Source organism: Corvus brachyrhynchos, unplaced genomic scaffold, assembly GCF_000691975.1.
Source record: "Corvus brachyrhynchos isolate BGI_N302 unplaced genomic scaffold, ASM69197v1 scaffold6, whole genome shotgun sequence".
In the NCBI taxonomy this organism is placed as follows: Eukaryota; Metazoa; Chordata; class Aves; order Passeriformes; family Corvidae; genus Corvus; species Corvus brachyrhynchos.
Window position 1 is genome coordinate 30158 of NW_008238632.1, and position 22990 is coordinate 53147.

A 22990-nucleotide genomic window follows, 5' to 3' on the forward strand; every position below is an offset into this window, starting at 1 on the left:
CATGAGGTGCATGGGCGGGATGCAGAGATCCACACACAGTCCGTGAGGAATAGTGCTCAAACTGGAGCGCGTGAATGCTGAAAAGCTGTAATCCAGTGAGGAACTCGAACAGAGAGAAAAGACTCTTGCTTTCAGAGATAGAAAAAGAGAACCCGTGCTTCCAAACTAGGACAGCTAAAAGACTAAACCCCATGAACTAAAATGACTCACAAGTTTTGGGAAGACTGCACCATTCATGGGAGGGACTCACGTTACACCAGGTCGGGTGGGCTGCTTTTTGTGAAAGTTAAAACCACGCTGGAAAAGTTCACAGGGAACTATCTCCCGTGGGAAGGATCCCACAGCACAGCAGAAGAAAGAAACTTTTTTTCCTTAAGTGTACTGAAGAAAGATTTTTAAGAAGTGAAAGACTAAACAAAACCCCATGTTTTGTCTCCTTGCGTGGTCGGTGAAAAGAGGGAGGGACTGGGAAAGAAAGGTGTTCTCATACCCTTTTTACTTTTAATTCTGTTTATAATAAATTTTATTTATACTGTTCAAGTTTTGAGCCTGTTTTGCCCATAAAATTTTTTTCCCTAATCCTTATCTCAAGTCATGAAGTTTTCATTTTAATTTCCCCTCCTCTGCTTAGCTATAGCAGAGGAAAATGAGTGAGTAGTTTTTCGTGAGTACTTGGCGCTTAGCCAGTGTCAAAACCATGAGAGCTGTATTAGTCCTAGAGGGCAAAAGAATAAACATGTTTTACCCACGTGAACACATAATTTGACTATTGGGCAACCTGACTACAAACTGGAGGTGACAATCAATTAAAACACAACATACAGTTTTTCTTGTTTTTCTTACAGTAAAGTGCTAAACACAATGGCTTTTTAACTTACTGCAAATGGCTGTTTAGAAATAGTTTTGTTTTAGTTTTTGTACATCTTTCCCCACTAACTTAGCCTGTAATATAGTGCAACATGTGAAAAGCTGTTCTGCTGATGTAAAACTGATGCATATGAAATGTCATCAGTCATCTGTTTCTGGTCCAATGTATGTAAATTCTTTAGCACAATCCAAACAAGGCATTTTCTCTTCCATGCTCCATTATGAGGTAAGTGAATATTTTGTTCTTCTAGAACATGCACAGGGATTTAGTAAAACTGTTACTGTGCTTCTCTTAAAACACATTACACACCCCAAAGTACATGCAATTAAACAGTGTGGCAGTAATTCACACCCTCATCATACCTGCATTGTTGAAATCATAAAAGAGCCAATAGAGACATTCACAAACCATACAGCAGATTTTGACGATGCCACGTTACCTTTCAAAATGAGAAAATTATGAAAATTAGAATTACGTTTAACATCAAAGCAAGATTTGATAATGTAGATCTGAGTACACTGTGCCTAAGTTTGTCAGCTGACAGCTGATTACACATGGGGACGGGTTGTGATCATGAAAGTTATTAGCTGAATTTTTTACATTTAGATGTTTATAATGCTGGCTTTTGGAACTGGATTGATTTTTACAACAGAATGTCGTTATAACGCTTGCAGTGACATGAAGAACAGAACTTCAACTTGATCTTCCTCTACAGAAGCTCATTAGAGATTCACATAAGAAGACAACCAACACGTGCTATTGCCATGGAAACAAGATAGAATATTATGAAGCAGTATATCCTATATTCCAAAACAGAGAGGACAAAGAGCAATTATAGCAAAAGACTGACAGGCTTTTTATTTGCAGCCTGTATGGGTCAAAGCAAAACTTAGCTCCTGATCTTAGAAATAAAATTCACCAGTGCAGTTTTAGGACTCTGGTTTCAATTCTTCCTTTTCAAAGACAAAAACTCAAGCTAGTTAGTTTAGTTCGTGATGTATGGGAAGAAGGAGGCCGAATGGAGGCACACAGCAAGTGTGTAGGTTTGATGATGTACAAAGCACAGACATCATAGAATTGACAGAAGACTGAGTCAAGTTCAAGCCAAATAGTGAGGTATGGATAAAACAGAGGTGAGTAAAACCAGCTGAAGCTGAACATCTGGTCATTAAGATGCAGAGGAAAGGCTAGTTTCAAAGGCAATGGTAGCCTGTCCAGTGGCCAGAATGAAAAGCACAAAACTTCCTGTGATTTGCATCAAATGGGTGAGTCTCACGGTTTCTTACCTTAACTAGATAATAAAATGCTTTTGGACATCCTGGACACATTGCATGTATACAATATATACTTAGTCTAACTTCCCAAGCTTCTGCTTGCAACTGCATACATGGAAAATACTCTAAGCCATTTAAAACAGCTCTGTCCGTTCTAGAGATCTCTCACAATTGTAAGAGTTTTGATCATTGTCTCTGTGCACAGAGTGATAGCTTGTGAGTGGTTTCTTGGGAAAGAAAGGTGGATAGGGCAACAGCTTGTGGTGATAGTTTTTTTGTGTTTGATGACAAAATGACAAATACAGGAGTTCTATGATAATGGAAACAAGAGCTTAGAGGAAACATTTCACCCTTTGTGTAAAAAGCCTGTGATTGCCACCTCATGCACTGGTTTACTTTTAAGAAATGATTTTAAATTCCAGATGAGAGTCTACTGTAATTAGTCACTTTGAGCAAAGCCAGCATGGGCAAAATATAGCTTAGGAAGGATAAAGGAGTATTTAACAAGCCTTGGAAGGTTGTGTCATGAGTTTGTCACTACAGAGCATTACTGAGATTCCAAAACACGTAAGAGAATGATGGAAGGGAAAAATATTACAGTACACAGAGAGCTTGCGAGTGCCTACTCAGTCAGGCTTTGGTAAGCCTCCCAATGCCAGCATATGAAAAGTGTGGTTTGCCGCTATTTAATTATGATAAACTCCATAAATTGTCATTCACTGAAGGAGCCAGGTCAAATGACTTTCAAAACTGACTGGTTACATTTACTGTTTCAACTCTGATTCATTCTTGACTAGTTCTGTTTTGATTGGGAAAAAAGACAAAAGACACGGTGATTTTGGGAGAAGAGTCTAAATGGAATATGAATTTTATTGCAAAAGTTATTTCAGTAAAACACAAAAATTTTAATAGTAGCGAGTAGCTTTGTGAGAAGCAAAATACCAAACACTGCTAAAAAGAATACTAGATCAATTTTTTGACTAGCAACAGGCAAAGAGAGAAAATGTGATATAGTTGCCAAAAATACTTGAAAATAATAAACATTCTTTCTCATCTTTGCATATGAACTTTCTTTCCCAAACTGTTAAATACAATTCACTAGTGATAGCAACTACACTTTTTTTCCCTAAGCCTTTACCGTTTTTTCTTTCTGTCTGCAATTCTCTTCTTTTGCTCTGCTTGCAGGGCTGCTTCCTGAGCTGCCAGTTCTTCTTGTTTTCTGCGCTCAGCCTCCAGCAGCTGATTTCTGTATGCTTCCCGAATGCTGTAAACTCTGCCTCGTGTTTCATCTAAGGATGCCTGGCCAAAAACAAACAGCAATACTGCCATGCTCAGCACATCAATCTTGATTTCATCACAAGGAACTGTATCCTTGCTCTTCTGTTTCACTTTGCGACTCTGTAAGTACAGGGAGAGTATCTCTCCTTTTCTTTTTACATGGATGTTTATTGATTTCTCAAAGGAAGCAGCTATATGTCAATCTTTCCACCATGAAGAAGAGAAAGTTCAGAAAAATCCTTTTTAAACTGCTGGAATAATAAGCTAGTTGTATGAAAGGAGAATAGGGCAACAGAGTAGTTACCCATCTGGATCTAGTCCCTTTTCAGTTACTGCTTTGCTTTTCTGTCTTAAACAAGTCTATTAAAAACTAGGTGTCAGAAATGCTGAAATGGCTTAGGAGTTCTAGCCTTTTAAGAGGCTAAAGGAGCCTAAATCACAATGACCTTCAATGAGACCTAGGGCAAGTGGGGCTTTGACACCTCTGAATACTTTCCCTTTTCTATTTCCATCCTGAAAAATGGGGATACCTGGAAATGTCTATATAGTTCTTTATGGTCTACAGATGAAAGAACTGCAAAAGTGCTTATCAGTACAGTGTGCATATTCACAAGTAACTCTCATTTTAAATTCATACTGTGAAACACTTTTAAAGGAAATACTTTCCAGAAAGAGTAGAGGATCTACTCTTGTGAAAAATTTGCCCTTCTAATATATAATATGTTAGGCATCCAAAATCATAGTAACATCTGAAAACCTGGCTTAATAGGATCAGGCTGCTGGAGGGAGAACTGTGGCTCCTTGCTGACCAGTACTTGAGTAACATAAATCAGGCTGTCTGGGAACTAGTTAAGGAGATGTTTTCAAGTAAGATTTCTGTAAATAGGTTGATTTGATGTAAAATTGCTTTTACTGTCTCTTACCCAGTTTTAAGAGCTCTGAATAGTCACCAGCTGATTGATAGTGGTTATTGTATCACCACTGTAACACATCATTTTGTTCCTGTTGATGCTCAACAGTTAAGCCAATTTGGTAAAATATTTGTACCAATTTCATGTGCAATGCATTGGCTGAGTTCATCCTCACAATGGATCCTACCCTAATGCTACCACATTTATTACTTATAGACATGGTTTTCTGAAGATTAGTAATCTAAATTCTTTGTTTGCTGGCATCATGCATATTCCAAGAAAACTGTGTTCTCTAACTTTTCTCTGAGACACATTAAGAGCAACTTATCCCCCTGTATAATTTTTATTCCTTTTCAAAAAGCTCTATTCAATTCTATAACTAAAAAATAGCCAAACTGGAGATGCTTTACCTAATAAGCATCTAGTCATGTATGTCACATGTCAGTTTATTCTGACTTATAACCATCCTTTTATGCTGATAAAATAGTGTTTTTGCAGAGAGGGTATTCATACTAAGGATGTCATGCAGTACTATTTTTTTACTTTAGAACTTTTGGTTTTAACCTTTGCCCAAGTGAAATTTCAAGCTTGTTCACTGCTTCTAATTACTAGTACTGAATACAAAACTCTTGATAATGGTTGATCAGGATATTCAGACTAGTGGCAGACATCACGGTAGTAATTAACTGGAAAGTAATCTTGAAAACATACCTGCAGGTTCTCATACATTTCAAGTATATTTTGCTTCAATAAAACTCTGTCATTTTCTTCTTTTTGTCTTTGTTCCAATACCAGCTTGCGGAGTTGCCTAAAATGGTTAATTTTTTCTTCTTTACGCATCTGTTGCTGTTGAATGATAGATTCATTTCTCAGGACAGATTCAGACATTGTTTTTCTGAAGGAAATACAAAACAGGTATTTGTCTCATATCAAATGCAGTTTCGGTTGTTGTCTATTTTGCTTAACATCTATATGCAGGTATTTGGCTTATATTTGGCAACATCACTATCGTATGGTTAGATATGGTTAAGGAGTCACTTTTCTTCTGTTTATATATAACACCAATAAGAAAATACATTCCTGAGGCCATATATTTGAGTGTCTGTTTTAAATCTATTTGTAAAATCATGCTCATCTTCGAGCATAGGAAAAACTCCTACATGTGACACTTACTTGTAATTTGCAAGAAATATATTTTTAGAAGTTTTTTATATTATAATTATGCATTGAGACAAAATCAATTTCTTTTTTTTTTTTCCTTTTGGCATAATGGCAGGTAAGTGGATAATATACTTTGAAATTTTGTCCTAAATGACTAGTGTTAAAGTCAAGGAGTTGGAGACAAATGAAATGCTTACAAGATTCAAACTTCTGGAAGGTATTTTGCCATATTTTCTACTGGTTTAATGCTATTCACTTCAATATAATGCCTATTTCCCTTTCAATTTAAAATGAAATTTGAGCATTTTTTTCAGCATTTTTTAAAGTCTTTTGAAGATCAATGAAATACAAAAATGCCACATTGAATACAAATGGACTTAAGCATGAAGTGGGTTCTAGCCACAGCACAGCAAATAAGGAGGTGCATGTGAATTAGCTTGATAAGTTCATGTCAACATTTGTAATAAAGAATAAAGTTCTTTTGAATAATAAATATAATTAATATAATTATTTCAGATATTAACTATTATTAACTGAACTGTGTTTGTTAAATATGTTATCTTAAGCCAGCATAACATCCTGAAAAATTTCTTATGATCCTGAGATTGGCTCAGCTGTTTGGAGTGTGGTGCTGATACCACCAAGATTGTGGGTTCAATCCCTGTATGGGCCATTCACTTAAGAGCAGGACTTGATGATCCTCGTGGGGCCCTTCCAATTCAGAATATCCTGTGATCTGGAAATACATGCTCCTTTCAAGATGAACACTGAAATAAATATATTTGCCTGAATGCTCATTGTCTTCAAAAGTTTATGTCACGTACTCATTACATACAGTGCAGTGATTCAACTCCTTGGGCTTTTATTATGTTAGGGCAGTTTACCTCATGTAAGGACTAAGGTCTATAAGCTCCCATTTCTTTTGCTGTGTTTTTAATCTTGAGCCAATAGCTGTTTGTGGTGCTTTCTCTCCTGTGGTAAGAAAATATAAAATAGAACAGATTAAACTGGTTATTTGGTTATGCTAGGGGGCTCCACCTAAATTCTTACATAAATTTTTCTTCCTTTGGCTCAGCAAAATTATTAAATGAGAATATGGGCTGAAGAGGATATATTTCTGCCCTTTTACTTCCAACATGTAGGATACAATCAAAGATGCTGCAAAACCCCCACATATACTACAATTAAACTAATATATATATTTTAGCTAAATCCCCTCTACTCAAGAAAGTTTGTAAATCTAAGCAAGAACATTGAATTTGCAGTGCCTGAAAGATATAAAAACAACTTCTGGGAATCATATTCTTTTATTTAAAAAAATCAATAACAAGCTGGTTGTTCAGTCCTGGCTGTAATTTTAAAAAATTATATTCCCTTTTGGGGAAAATATTTAGTTTAAGAAATACCAGTTTAAAGAAAAACCATAACATAGTAAAACTGGTATTCTGAAATCTTAGACTTTTTTTTTAACCACATGGATAATAACCATGCTATGTTTTATTGTAGCATTCTTGCAATACAATGACACATCCGATATTAAGCTTGGCACCAGGCTGAGCTGCTTTGTCATTATTTTAATGCTTCCTTCTTTCAATTTGTCTCCATGTGCTTGTGAAATACCTGTGAAATTTGATGAGATTTAATGATGACTGCAGTAGTTTTCTTTTATAAAAACTCTTTTATTACCTTACCTATAGCAGTAACCAGTTGAAATGTTTTAAAAATATTACTGGACTTTTCTCATGAAAAAATAGGAAGAGGTTTCTGAACATTAAAAAAATTACTGTCTATATATTTACTGTCTATACATGGACAAATATACCAGCCTTCTCTGCTGGTCTCAAAGGGTGACTTGGATCTTTGGAAGTGCCTTAGATACTGCCCATCAGAACAGAATTCTCCAGAATACAAAAATCCTCATTAAGATACTGCATACTACAGAGATGTTCAATCCCATCATTGCCTATTGCTGTACTCTGTGGAACAGTGCTGCAGTACCAGCCGGGCTAGCGTGTTGTCCTGGTACCGAGCAGCCTTCTGCCTGCCCCGAGCAGGGACAGATGGAGTCCGATTGCGGCGTGCGGGAGAACGGGCGAATCCCCAGCTCGGGTTCGCCTTGCACCCCGATGGCCAGCACACGTGAAGGAGGTAGGATAAAGCGGAGGGACTCCCCTTCGTGGGAAAGGGGTTTATTCCAGGGTAGAATAAGCCACATGCCTGGAGGGACGGTTTTGTAGCCCGACGAGCAGGCGTGGAAAACACAGAGTAACCAATGATAACTTCGGCCAGCGGGTGTTACAGAGGTGGGGAGAAGGGATTACAGTCAATGAAGAAAGGGGCTGGGAGGAGTAACAGAGACCAATCTGCTGCCAAAGAACCTAGATCACTCTGGAAAGGCAGAGAGATACGAGAAAAATGGGGAAGGGAGACTTGCAGCTAAAGGGTAAGGCACAGATCACAGCCTTTGGGGTGCTCAAGGCTTTTGGGGCTGGCCCTGGGGTTGGTCATGGTTCACTGCAACAGAATAGAACCACAACAACTTAAAGTCATTGGGGTGTCACTCTTTACTTCATAAGGCTTTATATTAGACTCTAAATGCTTAGTTTAGAACAAAGCTCTAGGTGGACAACCATTAATTTTGAAGTCCTTTAGCCAGTAGCTTAGAGGAAATAATATTGTTTTGAGTAACCAATATTATGTTTAAGGCAGTAGGTGAGGATTAATTCTACTTAAGTTCTGAACCTTTCCTGTGAAGTGTACTTACCAGGATGGAAAAACACTAACCTATAATTAAGTATGGGTCACGGGTTCTAGTTCCATGAACATGAGTCATGACCAGATATTGTCACAATCAGACTGGGCAGTATTCTGTCCTTTTTATGATGGCCTGATCTCAGCATATTCACAAAAGAAAAAAACCAACAAACAGCTTGAAGTCTTGCACTCAGTTCAACTTTTCATCAGAGTACAGAAATTGGCAGGGAATACATATGAAGAACCCATAGAAGTTGTAATCACTAAATAACATTAGGCAGCACTCATGGAAGCTTCCAGGAAGCTGATGCTACTCAGAATGCACTTTTTGACACCTCGCTTCTAGATCACTCTTCATGAACAATTTCCATGAACATGAACATGAAGAGAATGCAGTTTAGGTGTATTAGTCTCTTACTGACATGCTATTTTAGCTGCTAAACACTTTTTTAGCATTTCTACACTAATGAACTCTGGTACTTGGAATTGAAGGAGAAGGTATTTTCCGCTGAACTTCCAAAAATTTCAGATTAATTCAGGATTAGAATTCTACTACAAAAGGACTACCTGAAGTTTGCTTAAGGGTAACTTGGCAGCCTCCAAGAGCTGTGGGGCTGTGTGTCTGTAAATAGAGCAGTGAAACAATTAAAATAAAGAGGTGATAGAGAGCAAGCTTGCCATTGCACATTTGGACACCTTTATTGGAGCTGATCTATCCATCTACTACCAGTATTTAATGCAGAAGTCTTTTCTAAGGAGTGGAACATGCTGAACAGAAAGTTATACCCTTACCTGTTTCTCCTGAGCTAGGTGTTAAGTTGGCAGTCTCAGCCCCAGCTATGGGTTCCTCTGAATCTCTCACAGCATACTTATTAATAAAACGCACACGTTCCTGAAAAGCCTAGAGATCAAAGTTTTATAGTCCAGGTAAGAAAAATTTTACTGCATATTTTAAATCTCAAAGAATTTTCAAAAGTAGGATTCTATAAGTCTTCAATAAGACCTAACACCAGGGTGCAGTGTGCAAGTCTGCCTGGTGCTGGAATCAGAAAAGATGCCAGGATCCCACTGAATCAGTCCTAAGATACTGCACACTTATACTAAAGATCACTGTCCAATGAAATAGTGGGAAATCACTAATCTCTGGGCAGTTTAAAATAGTATTGGGATTAAAAATAAAACAAAAGCTGTATAGCTGAATGTACGGCTACTGCACCTCCTTAGGGAACTATCACTTCATCCTAGGAGCTCCTATAGCCTGATGATTTAGACTTCCTCCTGAAAAATGAGACCTTTGGGTGCAAACCCTTTCAGACTCAATTACCTTTGATGCCAGAACCAGACATCAGTACTTCTGTTTTTTCAGAAGGCGACTTTGACTCACTTGGCATTCTCTTAAGGGCTGACGTTGCCAGAATGGATAGAGAAGCCCTTTGGCTTTTGGTCATCCTGGAGTCAGGCACTCAATTTCCAGAGTCAGAGGGTCTGTGACTCTGGAATGGGCAGACATTGGGCCAGGGTTGTCAAGAAGAAAGGAAAGGGGAAGCTACTTAATCTGGATAGCACACCCCCAATTTAGACCTTGTTTTAGCATATTCTGTTGTTGCTGCAATTGTCTTAATGACAGCTGTTTTAAAAAATTGTCACAAACCTAAGGGGCTTCAAAAATGGAACCCCGTAGTTGCAATTCAGTTGATTTTCTGATTAAAAAAGGCAACGGTGATAGAATCAGATTCTGAAGAGTCTTTGCACATCAAAGAGGATTCATTTCCAGCTAATCTTTAGGAGGCTGTACTTGCATTTTCAGTCTCAGCACAACCAATCAAAGCTGCAGAGCTGCATCTCTCCTTAGTTCAGAATTTAACAGAGTAGTGTCAGGAAAAGTTCTGCTTTTGAACAAACTGAAAAGAACTGAGAAAATCTGAGATTCTAACTGGCAAGACTCATGTCTGAGGTTCATTTCTGAAAGGTAATATAAAAAAGACAAATCTGGGATTCTGACTGAATATCCCTTAATGGGAAATTGTATTGGTGGTGATAGGGAATGACTCTCAGGTGAGTTAGAAGACTGCACTTTGTTCTTTTATTTTTCTTTGGTAATGATGCTTCTAATTCTGAATCAGCACTGCAACTTTTTGCTTTGCTCGAAAGAGCATGTATTATTTTTCCACCTCAAGCATATGCCACGTCAAAAGCACCCAGATGCAGCCGGCAACTAAATCAGTATTGCTTCTCCAAAACAGTGAATTCATACTGAGCGTGTACCAGCCCATGGGTAACCTGCAACACAGAATGAATTTGGAATCCTGGCTGCAAGGGACAATTTGAGTACTGATATGACCAGATGCCAGTTCTTCAGGAGGAATCATTTTTGGCATGTTTATAGCAGTGTATTTCTCAATCGAATCTGTTCATGCTAAACATTAAACTTGCCACAAGTAGCAGCTTTGCAAATGTGTAGAGGTAGTTGGCTTTCTAAGGAGAAACTTTTCTATGTTTTGTAAAGTAGAACCTAAAATCTCAGTGATCTACAGAAGCCTGAAGTAGATTATCTGGATTCCTGCCTGGAATTCAGGAACATAATCACTTTTAATTCTTTAAACTGTAAAATTTCTTGTCTTCCACAGAGTGGTGAAGAGGACAACCCTATGAAGTCAAGTTTCTGTTGTGACAACTGCTCTATCATCACAACAACTCCTGGAACTTGTGAAGAAACATCACTGCAAAGATAGCACTCTGGTATTACCTTGACAGCTCTCCCTGGCTCTGCAGACTCCCATGCTTCTTTCATGGCTCTGATCTCATCTGCTCGCCGGGTGTCTTTCTTCATCTCCAGAAAGTCTGCCTCTTTCTGTTCGCTAACTATGCGTAAAATCCAGTAGGGTGTGTTTGAATCTGCTGGCTGAAAGTATCATAAACACAATGTAGTCACTGGTACACATCTATTATCACTCTTTAGGATGAAGTTATGTTTTTCTATACTGATAATTTTTCTGACTGATATGCATTGTACATTGACAGACTGATACGCATTATGACACAAATAGAGGCTGCCAAAGGAAAGAAAAATTACTTTGCAATGCCTGGAAGCTCTTTCAGGTATTTTGTTCTCATGTTTTCCCCCACCCCCATACAGCATGCTCCACCCTCCCAGTTCTTCTGAACAGTTTGTCTGAACCAGAGTATTTTGCAGTGATTTTTCATGCAATTGTTTTATCTCCCTTCCCTTCCCTTCCCTTCCCTTCCCTTCCCTTCCCTTCTTTACTAGAAGCCTTCATACAATTCTTTTCCCTCCTTTCCCTTCCCTTCCCTTCCCTTCCCTTCCCTTCCCTTCCCTTCCCTTCTTTACTAGAAGCCTTATTATATTCAAGTGGGATTTTTGTTTAGAAATAAACCTTGCTCTGTCTTGTAAAGTTCTTTTCCAGTCACTTCCCAAAGTCTCTAAAACACCTTAACACATGGCTTCTCCAGAATCACAGGGTAAGTAGCCCCTGAAGTCTAGGAGACTATTCTGCTGTCTGACGAACCAATGAGATATTGTGCTGCATATATTTCTGGAAACCATACCATCTGAAGAAGCTTTAAGCCTAAGACTTAGAACTAGGGTGAGGAGTTCAGCTCTTATTTGAGACTAAAGGTGGGCATCTTCTTTATCTGCAAGGGCTCCATCTCAAAACTTGCATCTGTTTTAGTGGTGGACTCCCAAGAACCATTGTCCCAGCACCTCTAGTATAAGGCACTATTCCAGAACTCTGTATAACTAGGTGTGGATATGAATCACAGGGAAGTCTGCTGTGCAGCAAGTTTAGTCAACAAAAAAAAACCCAGTAGAGATTTCTTCATGAAAAATCCATGGTTCACTCCTTGAACTACACACCATGAGGCAGCAAAATTCCCAGAAAAAGCAATACCATTAAACAAGGTGCTGTCAGTTCCTTCATTGCTTTCCATTAATCTGTTTGCAACCAATAATGTCAATTATTCCTTTTAAGGCATAAAGGCTGGCAATAGCTTTTCAGACAGCCACAGGACACTCAGATGATCCCACCCCAGGGGAGAAGAACTTCCAAGTAAGCAAGTACGTACCAATTTTTCTGCCACTGTATGTCTGCATGCTAATGACAATTGTGATATATGAGACAGGAACTGACTACAGTGGAAAGACCTATTTCATCTCCCTAGGAACCTATGAAAGCCACTATGAGGGACTAATGGAACACAAATATGGTGAATTCATGGAATTTAGTAAGCCTTCAGCAGAGACAGGAAACTACACCAACAAAAGGAACAACCAGTAGTTCCTTTATACATAAACAAAGAAATGAGCAAATGGTATTTCTAAATCCAGGAGGCACATTTTTTGCATTCAACCTTTTTAATTCAGCCTTTCTCAGGTGTAAAGCTAAAATGGTGGCAAAGCAGGGTATAGAGAAATGCAAGGAATGTTAGAAGTCCTAGCAGTACTGATCTGCAGACCTGAGAATATCTCTATATTCAGTGCAAGGATGGCACATTCAACAAATCAAGGCTTTGGCCTTGTTCTCACCTGAGATTCAAGTGATCCTCTTTCGTTCTGGAACTTCTCTTTTTCTGTCTTCTCAAATACTTTATCTTTTGATCTTATGGTTGACTCAGGAATACTTGCAATCTTTTTTACTTTGAAAGAAGTGAGAGTTAGGGGAAAGTTGTGCTCCTCGTCCTTTCCCCTGTGTATTACTCAGATGTAGTTATAATGCATGACGAATTAGAGAATATAATTGTTATCCATAAATATAGTTCCCCATACAAAACCCAGGGTGGAATAACAGCACAAAACAATCATAAAGAGAGACAAAGGGAACCCAGTTAATTAGTTGACACTTTCAAGTACTACCAAGAAAGAATGTGAAGACAAAACAACTTTTGAAAACGTACTTACAAGGTGAACGTATTGTGGCAGCCTTATCTGTCCTAAATAGCACTTTACCCGCGGCTTAACTGAGAGTTTGTCACGGTGCCTGCTATCAGTCACTGCACTGCTGCCTTGTGTATGGGTCGGTATAAAGACTTCAATGCACAAGAATCACAGCTTCACACTCACTTCCCTTATACAGTCTCATACAATCACTGGCAGTGTTTGTTATGCACCAGGAAGGTATGAAGCTCAAAATAGGTAAAGTCAATGTTCTCATTATCTCACATCCTAAGACTGTCTAGAACAGAGAATGTAGATACACCCCACCAAAAATGCAAGGAAGTTAAGGCAAAGAAACATGTTTGGGACTCGAGGCATATTTAAGAAATGCAAAATTGTCATTATCACAACTATCTGAGAACATTTTTAAGTAATTATATTATCAGTACATATGTATACTATATGTTTGAATTAATGATACTGAGAATTGACATTTGCATCACTATTTTGCAATGTCTTAGCTGGTGAGAGCTGTAAACAAGACTTATTGCATGTCATATTCTTGTTGAAATAAATTAATAAATAAAGCCTGTAATAGCATATAACTTCAATAGCATCAGGAGTGTATCAGTTGAAACAACTAGGGATGTATCCAAAACACTATGAGGAAGATTAAAGACCTGAGTCCGAAATCTCCATTTCCTTCCACCTTCCTACTTAAACATTGAGACAAGTGCTGAAACCTAGATTTAGCCAATACGGTAAAATAGGGGACTTCTCTCAGAAAAAAGTTGATATGAGTGACTGTTTCACAGTCTGATGATAATAATAAGATATCTTTCAGTTAATGCTTTCAAGATAAGATATCTTTTACTTAGTGCTTTTCCAATTTCTTTCCACTGAGAACAAATCTTTGTACTGCACGATTAATGAGCTTTGGATGAGATCTGCAATGTCATGGCTGAGATTATAGGGATATATAAAATCCTAAATATTAAATATATAGAAACATATTTATAATGCACATATAGCTCCACATAAAAATATATATTATATGGTATATAAGTAATATCATACATATTACACTGTACATGTGTTTATCTGGAAATGGTATTATTCTTATCTCCTCATGACACTTTAAAAAATGTCCAATGACACCAAACTGTAAAACTTAATTGATTCAGGGCTATCAAGGCATATATTAAAGAATGAAAGCAAAAATTAAAGTGGTCTCCACAAATACTGAATAGACTAAAACAAATATTGATGACATAATTCAAAGTTATAAAATGATTACAAAAATGGCTTTCCCTTTAATTTCACATTATCATTACATAGTAGCACCATAAATCAGGCTGGTGTACATGCATTATTCAAGGAATTATTAATTTTTAGAGACAAATTATTTATTGTTTACACAAACACTCAAAAGACATTCAGTGTAGTTAGCTAAATGATTCCAGACAAAGAATTTCTATGTCATAGGATACTACAAGCTTGTCTGGTTTCTATAAATATTTAGTGACTCTGAATTATAACATTTCGATGCTCTGAACTTATAGCATATCCTGATAAGTTATCAAAGAACAAGGAAGCATAAGAAATGATAGGGCTAGAATGAGGTAACCTACTTTAAATCCAGATATGAAGGCTTAGGGCAAGATTAAGTTGAGATCTCCAAGCTCTGCCATGAGCTGCCCTGTTCAAGTTCCCACAGCCCTTCCCACTCCCTCAGCCAAGCAAGAAGTATCCCCAGTTTTGGGATCATCCTCCAGACATGCCTGGAGGGGGCAATGATTGCATTTCGGCTTGCTGCCCGCTCTGATTCAAAGGGAGATGCGAGTAACAACTTGGGACTTTTCTTAGGGCAAAGCCAGGCAAATGCTTTGTATGGGATATGATAAGAAGAAAGGCAGGCAGATGATACAGAAAGTAAAAGGCCATTCCAGCTCACAGCTTATGCATCAATCATCACAAACTCTCAGTGGAAGTTTTTATATCTGTATGGCACCAAGAAAAGCTTGGGCATCACGCAGGCTGTCAGTGATGACACACAGCTGACAGCAACTTTAAAATTAGCTTCTCTACTGCTCTTCAATTATTTATACAAAAATTCATTTAGTCTAATGCCAAATGTGACCAAAGTGATCATCCAGTCTGATGTCCTGCCTATGACAAGCTTGACAATTGCACCAAATGCTTTCTAAATGAAACTCAGCTTCAGATTGAGATACATCAATTCTCTTTTTTTAGGCAAGATAGACAGCAACTCCTGGTTTATGAAATTTAAATTACAGAGACTCTATCTTATTCATAGGTATAATACAGAGGAGTCTTTTGAAGCTTTCTTTGAGAAGGTATCATGCTCCTGTATGAAATAGGCTCTGAGCATTTAGTGGGATCATCCAGTAGTTGATAGCAATAACTGTAAGTTGCCCCATGAGGGACTTTCATATTTTGTTAAGAAAAGATTGAGAAGTTCAGATGTTGCTTTTCCTGTCTTTGACTGGACCCTCAGGAGGATTCTCACAGATGGCAACATCAAAAATCTTTCCAAAATTGGGCTCACCCATACACTAAAGTAACAGAAAAAATACACCAGGATAGAAGCAATCCAATAATATGGTCACAGTAGTAGTGTGGGGTTAGAGTGTGGCTTAGAGATCTACAGCACCATCATGTATCCTCTGTGAACTATTTGTTCACTGAACAGCAGGCAGGTGATTAATCACTACTGACGGGCACGCTGATTAATCACTACTGACAGGCAAGCAGGAAAAGAGATAAAGAGAGAGAGATCTGAACATCCTGTGAAACATCCCATGGAATCCTCTCCTTGGCACAAGCCAGCAAATTCTCCTTTGGGAAAAGAAAACCTGTGGGAGAAACTTTCACAGCTTTGGAGGATAAAAAGGAATATTCCAAAGCATATTTTCTGTCCTGCCTTTTCAAACCTACCTCTACTACCTGGGCTGGGCACTCTATCTCCCCTGCTTTCCTAGTTGGATAGACAGCTTTCTCTTATCAACAGCTTATACTCCTAAGTTAATTTAAGGTAATATGTAAAATACATGCTGCAGTTAGCATTCAGCACACAGTGATGATTCAGCTAGGGGTTGTGACAGTTGCACAATAAAACTTGTGATCTTATTACCAAAAAATGAAACCAAAGAACCCCAAAACATAATAGCTGAAAATCCTATACACAAAATGAACCTTAAAGTGATTTTGTTCACACAGTCAAGCAACTGACAATAGTACTAGCAGTTGCAAGATTGCCCGCTAACTGTTCCCCTTTTCCACAAGAATTATGATCTTGAGCTTGCATTTTTAAAAATATTTTACCATTGAAGACTTGCTCTGCAACAGTTCTCAGAAGGAGGAGACAAAAAAAAAAAAAAAAGAGAGAGCAAGAAAAAAGAGAGAAAAGACGAAGACCACATAAATAAACTATGTGGAACTTCCTAATTTCTGTGTACTTAGGTTTTCCTGCCTAATGCCTTTTTAATGTTTTGTTTGTGCAATGGGCTCTTTAATGAAACATTTAATGGGATTTCATATATAATAAATATGACTAAGTATTATTCACAAAATAACTTTCACTAACACAGTTCTTTTTACAAGTACAAACATCAACAAATACAAAATTATCATAGGATCTGTATACCAGAGAATTTATTTTCTTCAAAAATGTTTGAAATAAGTATTTATAATAGTGGTGAATATCAACAGTATAATAGCATGTGTTGTCATTTAAAGGGAGACTAGTTTAAAAGACTTTAGCAGATCTTAATACGAAGTTGAAGTATGGTTTTGCCATGATAAATTAGCTTTAATACAAAATTAACTCCAGATGGCACTGTCGGCTTACATGAAAAAGGGATACTTGCAACAGGGAAAATTTGTTGCAGAAATTTTTCAACTGGCTCACTGCAGCATTCTTAAAAATCACATGGTGAGACAATACCTTTTTGGTTATACACCAATATTATTATTATATGAATTTTGTGTCTGACAACTGGTGTCATCAATTTTAAATGGTAAAGGTTAGTTTTCAAACTGATTTAAGACTAGATTAGAAAAAAGATTAAATGTTTGGGTTTTCCCCAAAATACTTAACTATAGTAAGCACTCCAGATAAATATTGCTGTTAATAGGGGTACATAAACATGAAGGATTAAATGTGTATTGGTGTTTAAACTTTTTGATCTACGTTGTTTTTAAACTCTGTTGGTGGCTTAGGCAATCTGTTGGTATCTTTGTATGAACAGAAATACTCAGTTAATAAGAACTGTGAAATGGATTTGGGTTACTCTGAAATGCAGCAATTATGACAGGGCACAAAAATGACACTATTTTAAAATAATCCCAAGAGAAAAAGTGCTTGTTATCACTGACTGTAGCTTAAGTATGTTTGAATGCAAATGAGCATCAATTACCATGGAGAAGGGGAGCTATGAACTGGAATACTGCTACCTTGAATTCAACATGAGAATACTGATGACATTGACAAGGTTCAGTGATATGAGCTGAGAACTAGTGAAGAAGCTTAAGAGATGAAGTGACCTCCCTTGACGTGCAGCTCTACAGGCCACAGTGAAGCTGTATAAAAGGATACACACCAGTAGCGTGGCAGGTGTGCCAAGTGCAAGTGTCCCTATGTAACCGACTCAGAAGGATAAGAGGATGTAACAGGATGTCTATTGTAAGAAGCAGTCTACAGGGAAAATTAAGAGAATAAATGGAATCATCTAGGAAGAAAAGATGATATTGTGAAGAACACAACAAACTACAAGCAGGTGAAATCACTAAAAGAGCTGTGTACAGGCCTGTAAGCCTACATGACATAGCTCCTCAACTGCTACTAAAACTGTCTAGAGACTATAGTAAATCAAGAAGATACATATTTGTAAAGTTGCATAATAATAACTGAAGAAATACTGAAAAAAATCTCAAATATTGCATACATCCCAAACCCAAGAAATTATATCATATCCTTCAGTAATTACCGCTGCTGAATCTCAGTTCAGTCCAGGGTACTAGAAATTACAAAAAAAAGACTTGACCAGACATTTTAAGAGAAATATGTAAATATAGTAAGAAGTGAGACATACCACTAGTAAATAAAAATCAATCCATCCTAAAAAGTTATAGGGTATTAGCAAGTGTATATATATGAGGAAGCAAACACTTTCTGCTTATCACTTCTTTTAAAAATTGAGTTATAGAACTTTAGTATTAATGATACAGAAAATTTACTGAATGGTGGAAAGTAATATTTTAGGTTCTGCAGGAACCTAGGGGTGAGAACACAGGAGAATCAGCTGCCTGTGTGCATGATGTTCTGCACTAGCAGCTGGAGTAGGGCTGCAGCCTCAGAGCTCATAGGGGATGCAGGGGCCAGCTACTGGGCACACTAGGTGTCTAAGTCCAGCTGGTGGAGGGATCCACCTTTATAGAAATATATAGTCTCTCTAGGGGACTTCCATTCTTTCCAGCCAAAGAGGGAAAAGCAGGATGAGGCAGGTGGTACTGTCTGTGTTTGTGTATGTGCTTTGAGTGTCTGTCTGTGATCTGTGAAGCTGGCAATGTGTGTGTGTGTGTATATATGCATATATATATGTATACACATACATATATACATCGTGTGTATGTGTGTCTATGTGCATGTGCTTGGTGGGATGACAGCTTCAGCCTCACAAATAGTTGGACCTGGGAATGTGCAGTAGCAGCAGCCTTGCCTCTCAGGCTGTTGGGTCCAGAGTGATAAACTTTAACATAATTAAGACCTAATAATTTTGTGTCAACCCTACTGGTAAAAGAAGAAAAAATATGAGACATTTATCTGATTTACAGAATATTGACTAGTATTCTTAAGTGCTTTTAATGTGTCTTGGGCTTGGTTTTTACTGTTCCTTAAGAAATCCTACAATAATCTGTAAAAAACCCAAAACCCTTTAATTTCTCTGTCCCCTTCCTGACTTAGACATACGGACTGTACTTGGGAGCTTTCCTAGTCCTTCCTCTTGCTAAATTCTTCTCCTAGCAGTAAGAAGCAATACATTTCCCAAACCAGGCCTTTTTTCCGCCCTCTTGTTCAGTCCATTTTCTTAGATTATCAGCAGGCATGTTTCTGTTCCAGATGTCTACCTGAAGCTGAGCCCTAAGAAGGTGAGTTTTGCAGTGTATTCTCTGATTTCCTTGTATTTCGTGAACTGAAGAAGTAGATTCATGCAATCAAGCTTCATTTCTAAGAACTACAGAACAAAAATCTTTGTTGCCTAGTTATTTCACTCAAACAGTGAAAAAAATGTTGCTTGGAGCAATATTTTTTTTTAAATCAGTAACATGGTACATTTGACTAAATATGTACTTAGATTAACCTACCTTTGATTTCATTTTTCTGCATTTCTTTCAGTTCCTGAACAAGCAAAGACTCACTCTCAGTAAGCAGCCAACTATCATGCAACACCAATGCCTCTATTGTATACTGGTGAGACTGTGAAAGAAAATGCAACATGCTGAAGTCATAACAATTACAGCAAGCATTCAAGTCCTGCAGGTTAGCAAAGTGCCAGGTATTGAATTCAGCAAATAAAACACATTATTAATTATTAAGCTTGCACATAACAGCATTTGCAAGGAGCTTAAAAAATTAATGTTAATTCCACAGATCTTATTTTAATTCCTGTGAAATTAAACAATTACTCATGTGTTTATCAAGTAAAACTAAACTGGGCTATACAATAAGGAGCTACATTCCTCTAAGATTTTCATCCAACTTTCCTATGTATGCCATGTACTAAAACAAAGACATTTGTCTCTGATTTTAAGACCTACTACAGGGCTTTGAGCCCTAGTACTAGCACTCAATAATGCCTTAATGTGAGGCAGAGGTGACAGGGTCCATGGGCTGTTCTTAGGATATTTTGTTGCAATTGAATTCAACTATCAAGAAAAAATCACAGCAGAAAAACATGGGGAAATAGAAAAACAAGAACTGTTTTAGAAAGTATACCTCATTTCTGTAAAATAGATAAACAATACTAAATGACATCAAGAAAAACCCATTGTTTGACATTACTCTCTGACAAACTTGGCTTGAGTAGCAGATATTATGTGTCTGTTACTAACGTTTCCAGCTGACTGGAAATAGGTGTTTCTCTATGCACACCATTACAGATGGCCTTCTATAATATCATATTTCAAAGAAAGCTCATATTGAAGCATCAGAACTTTGATTTCTGGCCGTTTCTGATCCTTATGTGAAAGTTATACTATACTTGTATTGGATTTGCCAAATGAAAAACATTTAAAGATAGAGTAAATCACCTTGATATGAAACTCCCTACTTACTTAGTCATTCATACATGTACATTATCCTTTTTTCATCACCTCATTCAAAAGCTACCAATAATCTTAATTTTGGATTCCTTGTTCTTGCCTCAGGATAGAAAATCTCCACATGTACCAAAAGAATTAGCAATAATCCTTCACTCTTTGTTTGCTGTTTGTTTGCTTTTTTTTTCTTCCCAAATCCCAGTGATTAATAATCTCTTACTTGTTGTGGGCTTCCAACATTATTTTCAAAGTTTTCCAAGATGAAAGATTTATCTATTTTTATCACTGGAGCTTCCTGTACAAGGTCTGACTTGGAAGAACTTTTGCTGTTCTTTAATGAATTATTACTTGCTTTTTTCAATTGTCCAGTTTCCGATCCCTTCCTTGTACTACTTTGAATAATCTCTTGGTTTTTTACTGCAAGATGACAAAAAAAGGTCCAGAAATTCTATTAATTACTGGTATGAGGTAAACAGATGCTCCCAGAAAGTATTAGAAAGAATTAACATAGTCCATTTTCTCATACTGAATTGTACTCACAAGGTTCCAATTAAAATTATGCTTATTCCAAATACTACCCTGATTTCATTTTGCATGCAAATCACAAATATCTTCAAAGTAAATAATGAGAAATTTGAGACTGTGTATATATGAGTGTTGTTACTGTTTATAAACCATATAATTTCTTCCCCTCAAAGTCCATGCTTCTTTCCTGCACCAGACACCACAACACTGTGCTATATCCATATTACAGAATATGGATAGCCTTGTGCTCCCCACGATGGGATCCCTTTGTGGCTAACTTAATTTAACAAATTGTGTAAAACTGGATGAAGGGAAGAGGTGCATTGGCCACAGTTCTGGCAGTGCCTACCCTTACAGAAGTCTCTTATCCAATCTCTTTGTGTCAACCTGACACAAAGATCATAGCTAACTTGAGCTAAAAAAAAGCCAGTCTTGAAAGGAGCCATAAAACTATTTGTGATCTGCCATTTATCAATGTATATCATTTTCACCTAAGGAAGATGTTAATGTGGAAAAACTGTGAAAACAGGAATGTTCTAAAGAAGGGTTGTCACAGAAATATCAACTCAGGAAACATAAATTTGTTTTCATTTCCAATGCCATTGAAATTTCTTTTGCCTGCTTGTCTACATAGAAAGTAAAGAGAATTCTAAAAGTGAACATCTCATAGAAAATTGAATAAGGACATTCATAATAATTCCCCTCTGGGGAAGCAGCTTCACCTGTGTTACCCTAACAACAGCTGGACCATCAGCTGGGAATGAGATATCATTTTGACTTCACTGAGGACAAGAGGCTTTACTCTTCCCAGGGTTTATTGTATAAACAAAGGATGATACTGCATCATTGCAACACCTCAAAAGAAAAATGCACAATTTCATGTGTGTTGATGAAACATCCTGGGAAATTCACAGGAGGTGGCAGGACAATCAGACCAGATTCAGCAAAATTTACTTGTGGTATGTCAAAATATAAATGCCCTATCAGAGGTTTAAGTGTGCCCCTGGAAACTCAAATGGAGTCAAGAAATATTGTTTCTTATGAAAGTCAAATGCCATGGATTATTTCCTATTGCATCTTTCCTCTGCATAAGTCAGTGCTTCCTTGTTCCTAAGAAAAGCAATAGAAGTCAGGAAATCAAAGGAAGACCTTACTGAGATGGTCTCTTAAAGAGGTCTCAAACTCCTAATCACAAGTTATGAGTTGCTCTTCTGCATTGCATTCAGAATCTTTAGCATCAGAGCTATCCCTCTTGCTGTCTCTGTGGCAAGGAGGCCTGTGAGAGAAATGTGAAGAAAGATAATACTTGGTTTCTTCTAAACCATTTTTTAGAGTGCTGCAGCTCCAGGGCTGTTATTTTGTAAAAGGCATTATGCCTAAGTAAGCCTGTAACTGTGGAATAGTTTCTCACTCAGATGCTGCTGAGCTTTCCAGGAATCAGTTAACTTCCCATGCTGTGAAGGTGAAAGTAGACATAATTCACAATGGTTGGATTATTAGGTCTTTCATCAGAAGGATCCAAAATCATGAGGCTTTCACTCAATAGAAGTGTCTTTGGATGAATAAGAAACAACATCCAAAGAGCAGAATCTTGAATATTCTACATCTGCAAGAAAACCTGCTGCAAAGAAACAATTTGTATTCCAGATGGAAGAAAATGAAGACATTTTCTAATTGGGTAAATTGCCTTTAGGTTACCATTTGCAATATTTGCATAAAGGTTTCGAGTCAGGAATGATCTTCAGTGCCTGTCCAAACACTGTTAGCAAGGGCCAGTGCAAATAATTTACAAAAAGGTAGCTTTAAAGCAGTGACGCCACCTAGATGTACTCCCTTGGAGTCAACAGAGAGGTAAGCTCTGCTCCAGGTGTTGTGTCGGGGTTCTAGGAGATGTGTACTGCCCTCTGAAGGAGTTTACCTCTACCTATCAAGATAGGTGGAGTTCAAGGGAGGCTGTATTCCTTAGGCTACAACTGGCTTTCAG

General features: G+C 37.5%; 1 protein-coding gene and 1 long non-coding RNA gene across 3 annotated transcripts in view; one reads left to right on the plus strand and one right to left on the minus strand.

Annotated features, from left to right (window-relative positions):
- LOC108447403 overlaps positions 1-11500 on the plus strand; it is a 23015-nt gene extending 11515 nt beyond the window's left edge. Inside the window, exons 2-4 of one of the 2 annotated variants that reach the window (XR_001862949.1) lie at positions 3328-3542; positions 5127-5246; positions 10874-11500. This is a non-coding gene — a long non-coding RNA (uncharacterized LOC108447403). The remainder of the gene's footprint in view (positions 1-3327; positions 3543-5126; positions 5247-10873) is intronic. The other variant, XR_001862950.1, reaches the window with a different exon arrangement.
- ADGB (androglobin) overlaps positions 3180-22990 on the minus strand; it is an 89731-nt gene continuing 69920 nt past the window's right edge. The window contains exons 26-33 of the mRNA XM_017737275.1: positions 20702-20898; positions 19528-19639; positions 12793-12902; positions 10993-11148; positions 9039-9147; positions 6377-6464; positions 5043-5226; positions 3180-3441 (exon numbers count right to left, since the gene is read on the minus strand). Of these exons, the coding sequence (XP_017592764.1) occupies positions 3277-3441; positions 5043-5226; positions 6377-6464; positions 9039-9147; positions 10993-11148; positions 12793-12902; positions 19528-19639; positions 20702-20898 (1121 nt within the window). The 3' untranslated portion in view covers positions 3180-3276. The remainder of the gene's footprint in view (positions 3442-5042; positions 5227-6376; positions 6465-9038; positions 9148-10992; positions 11149-12792; positions 12903-19527; positions 19640-20701; positions 20899-22990) is intronic.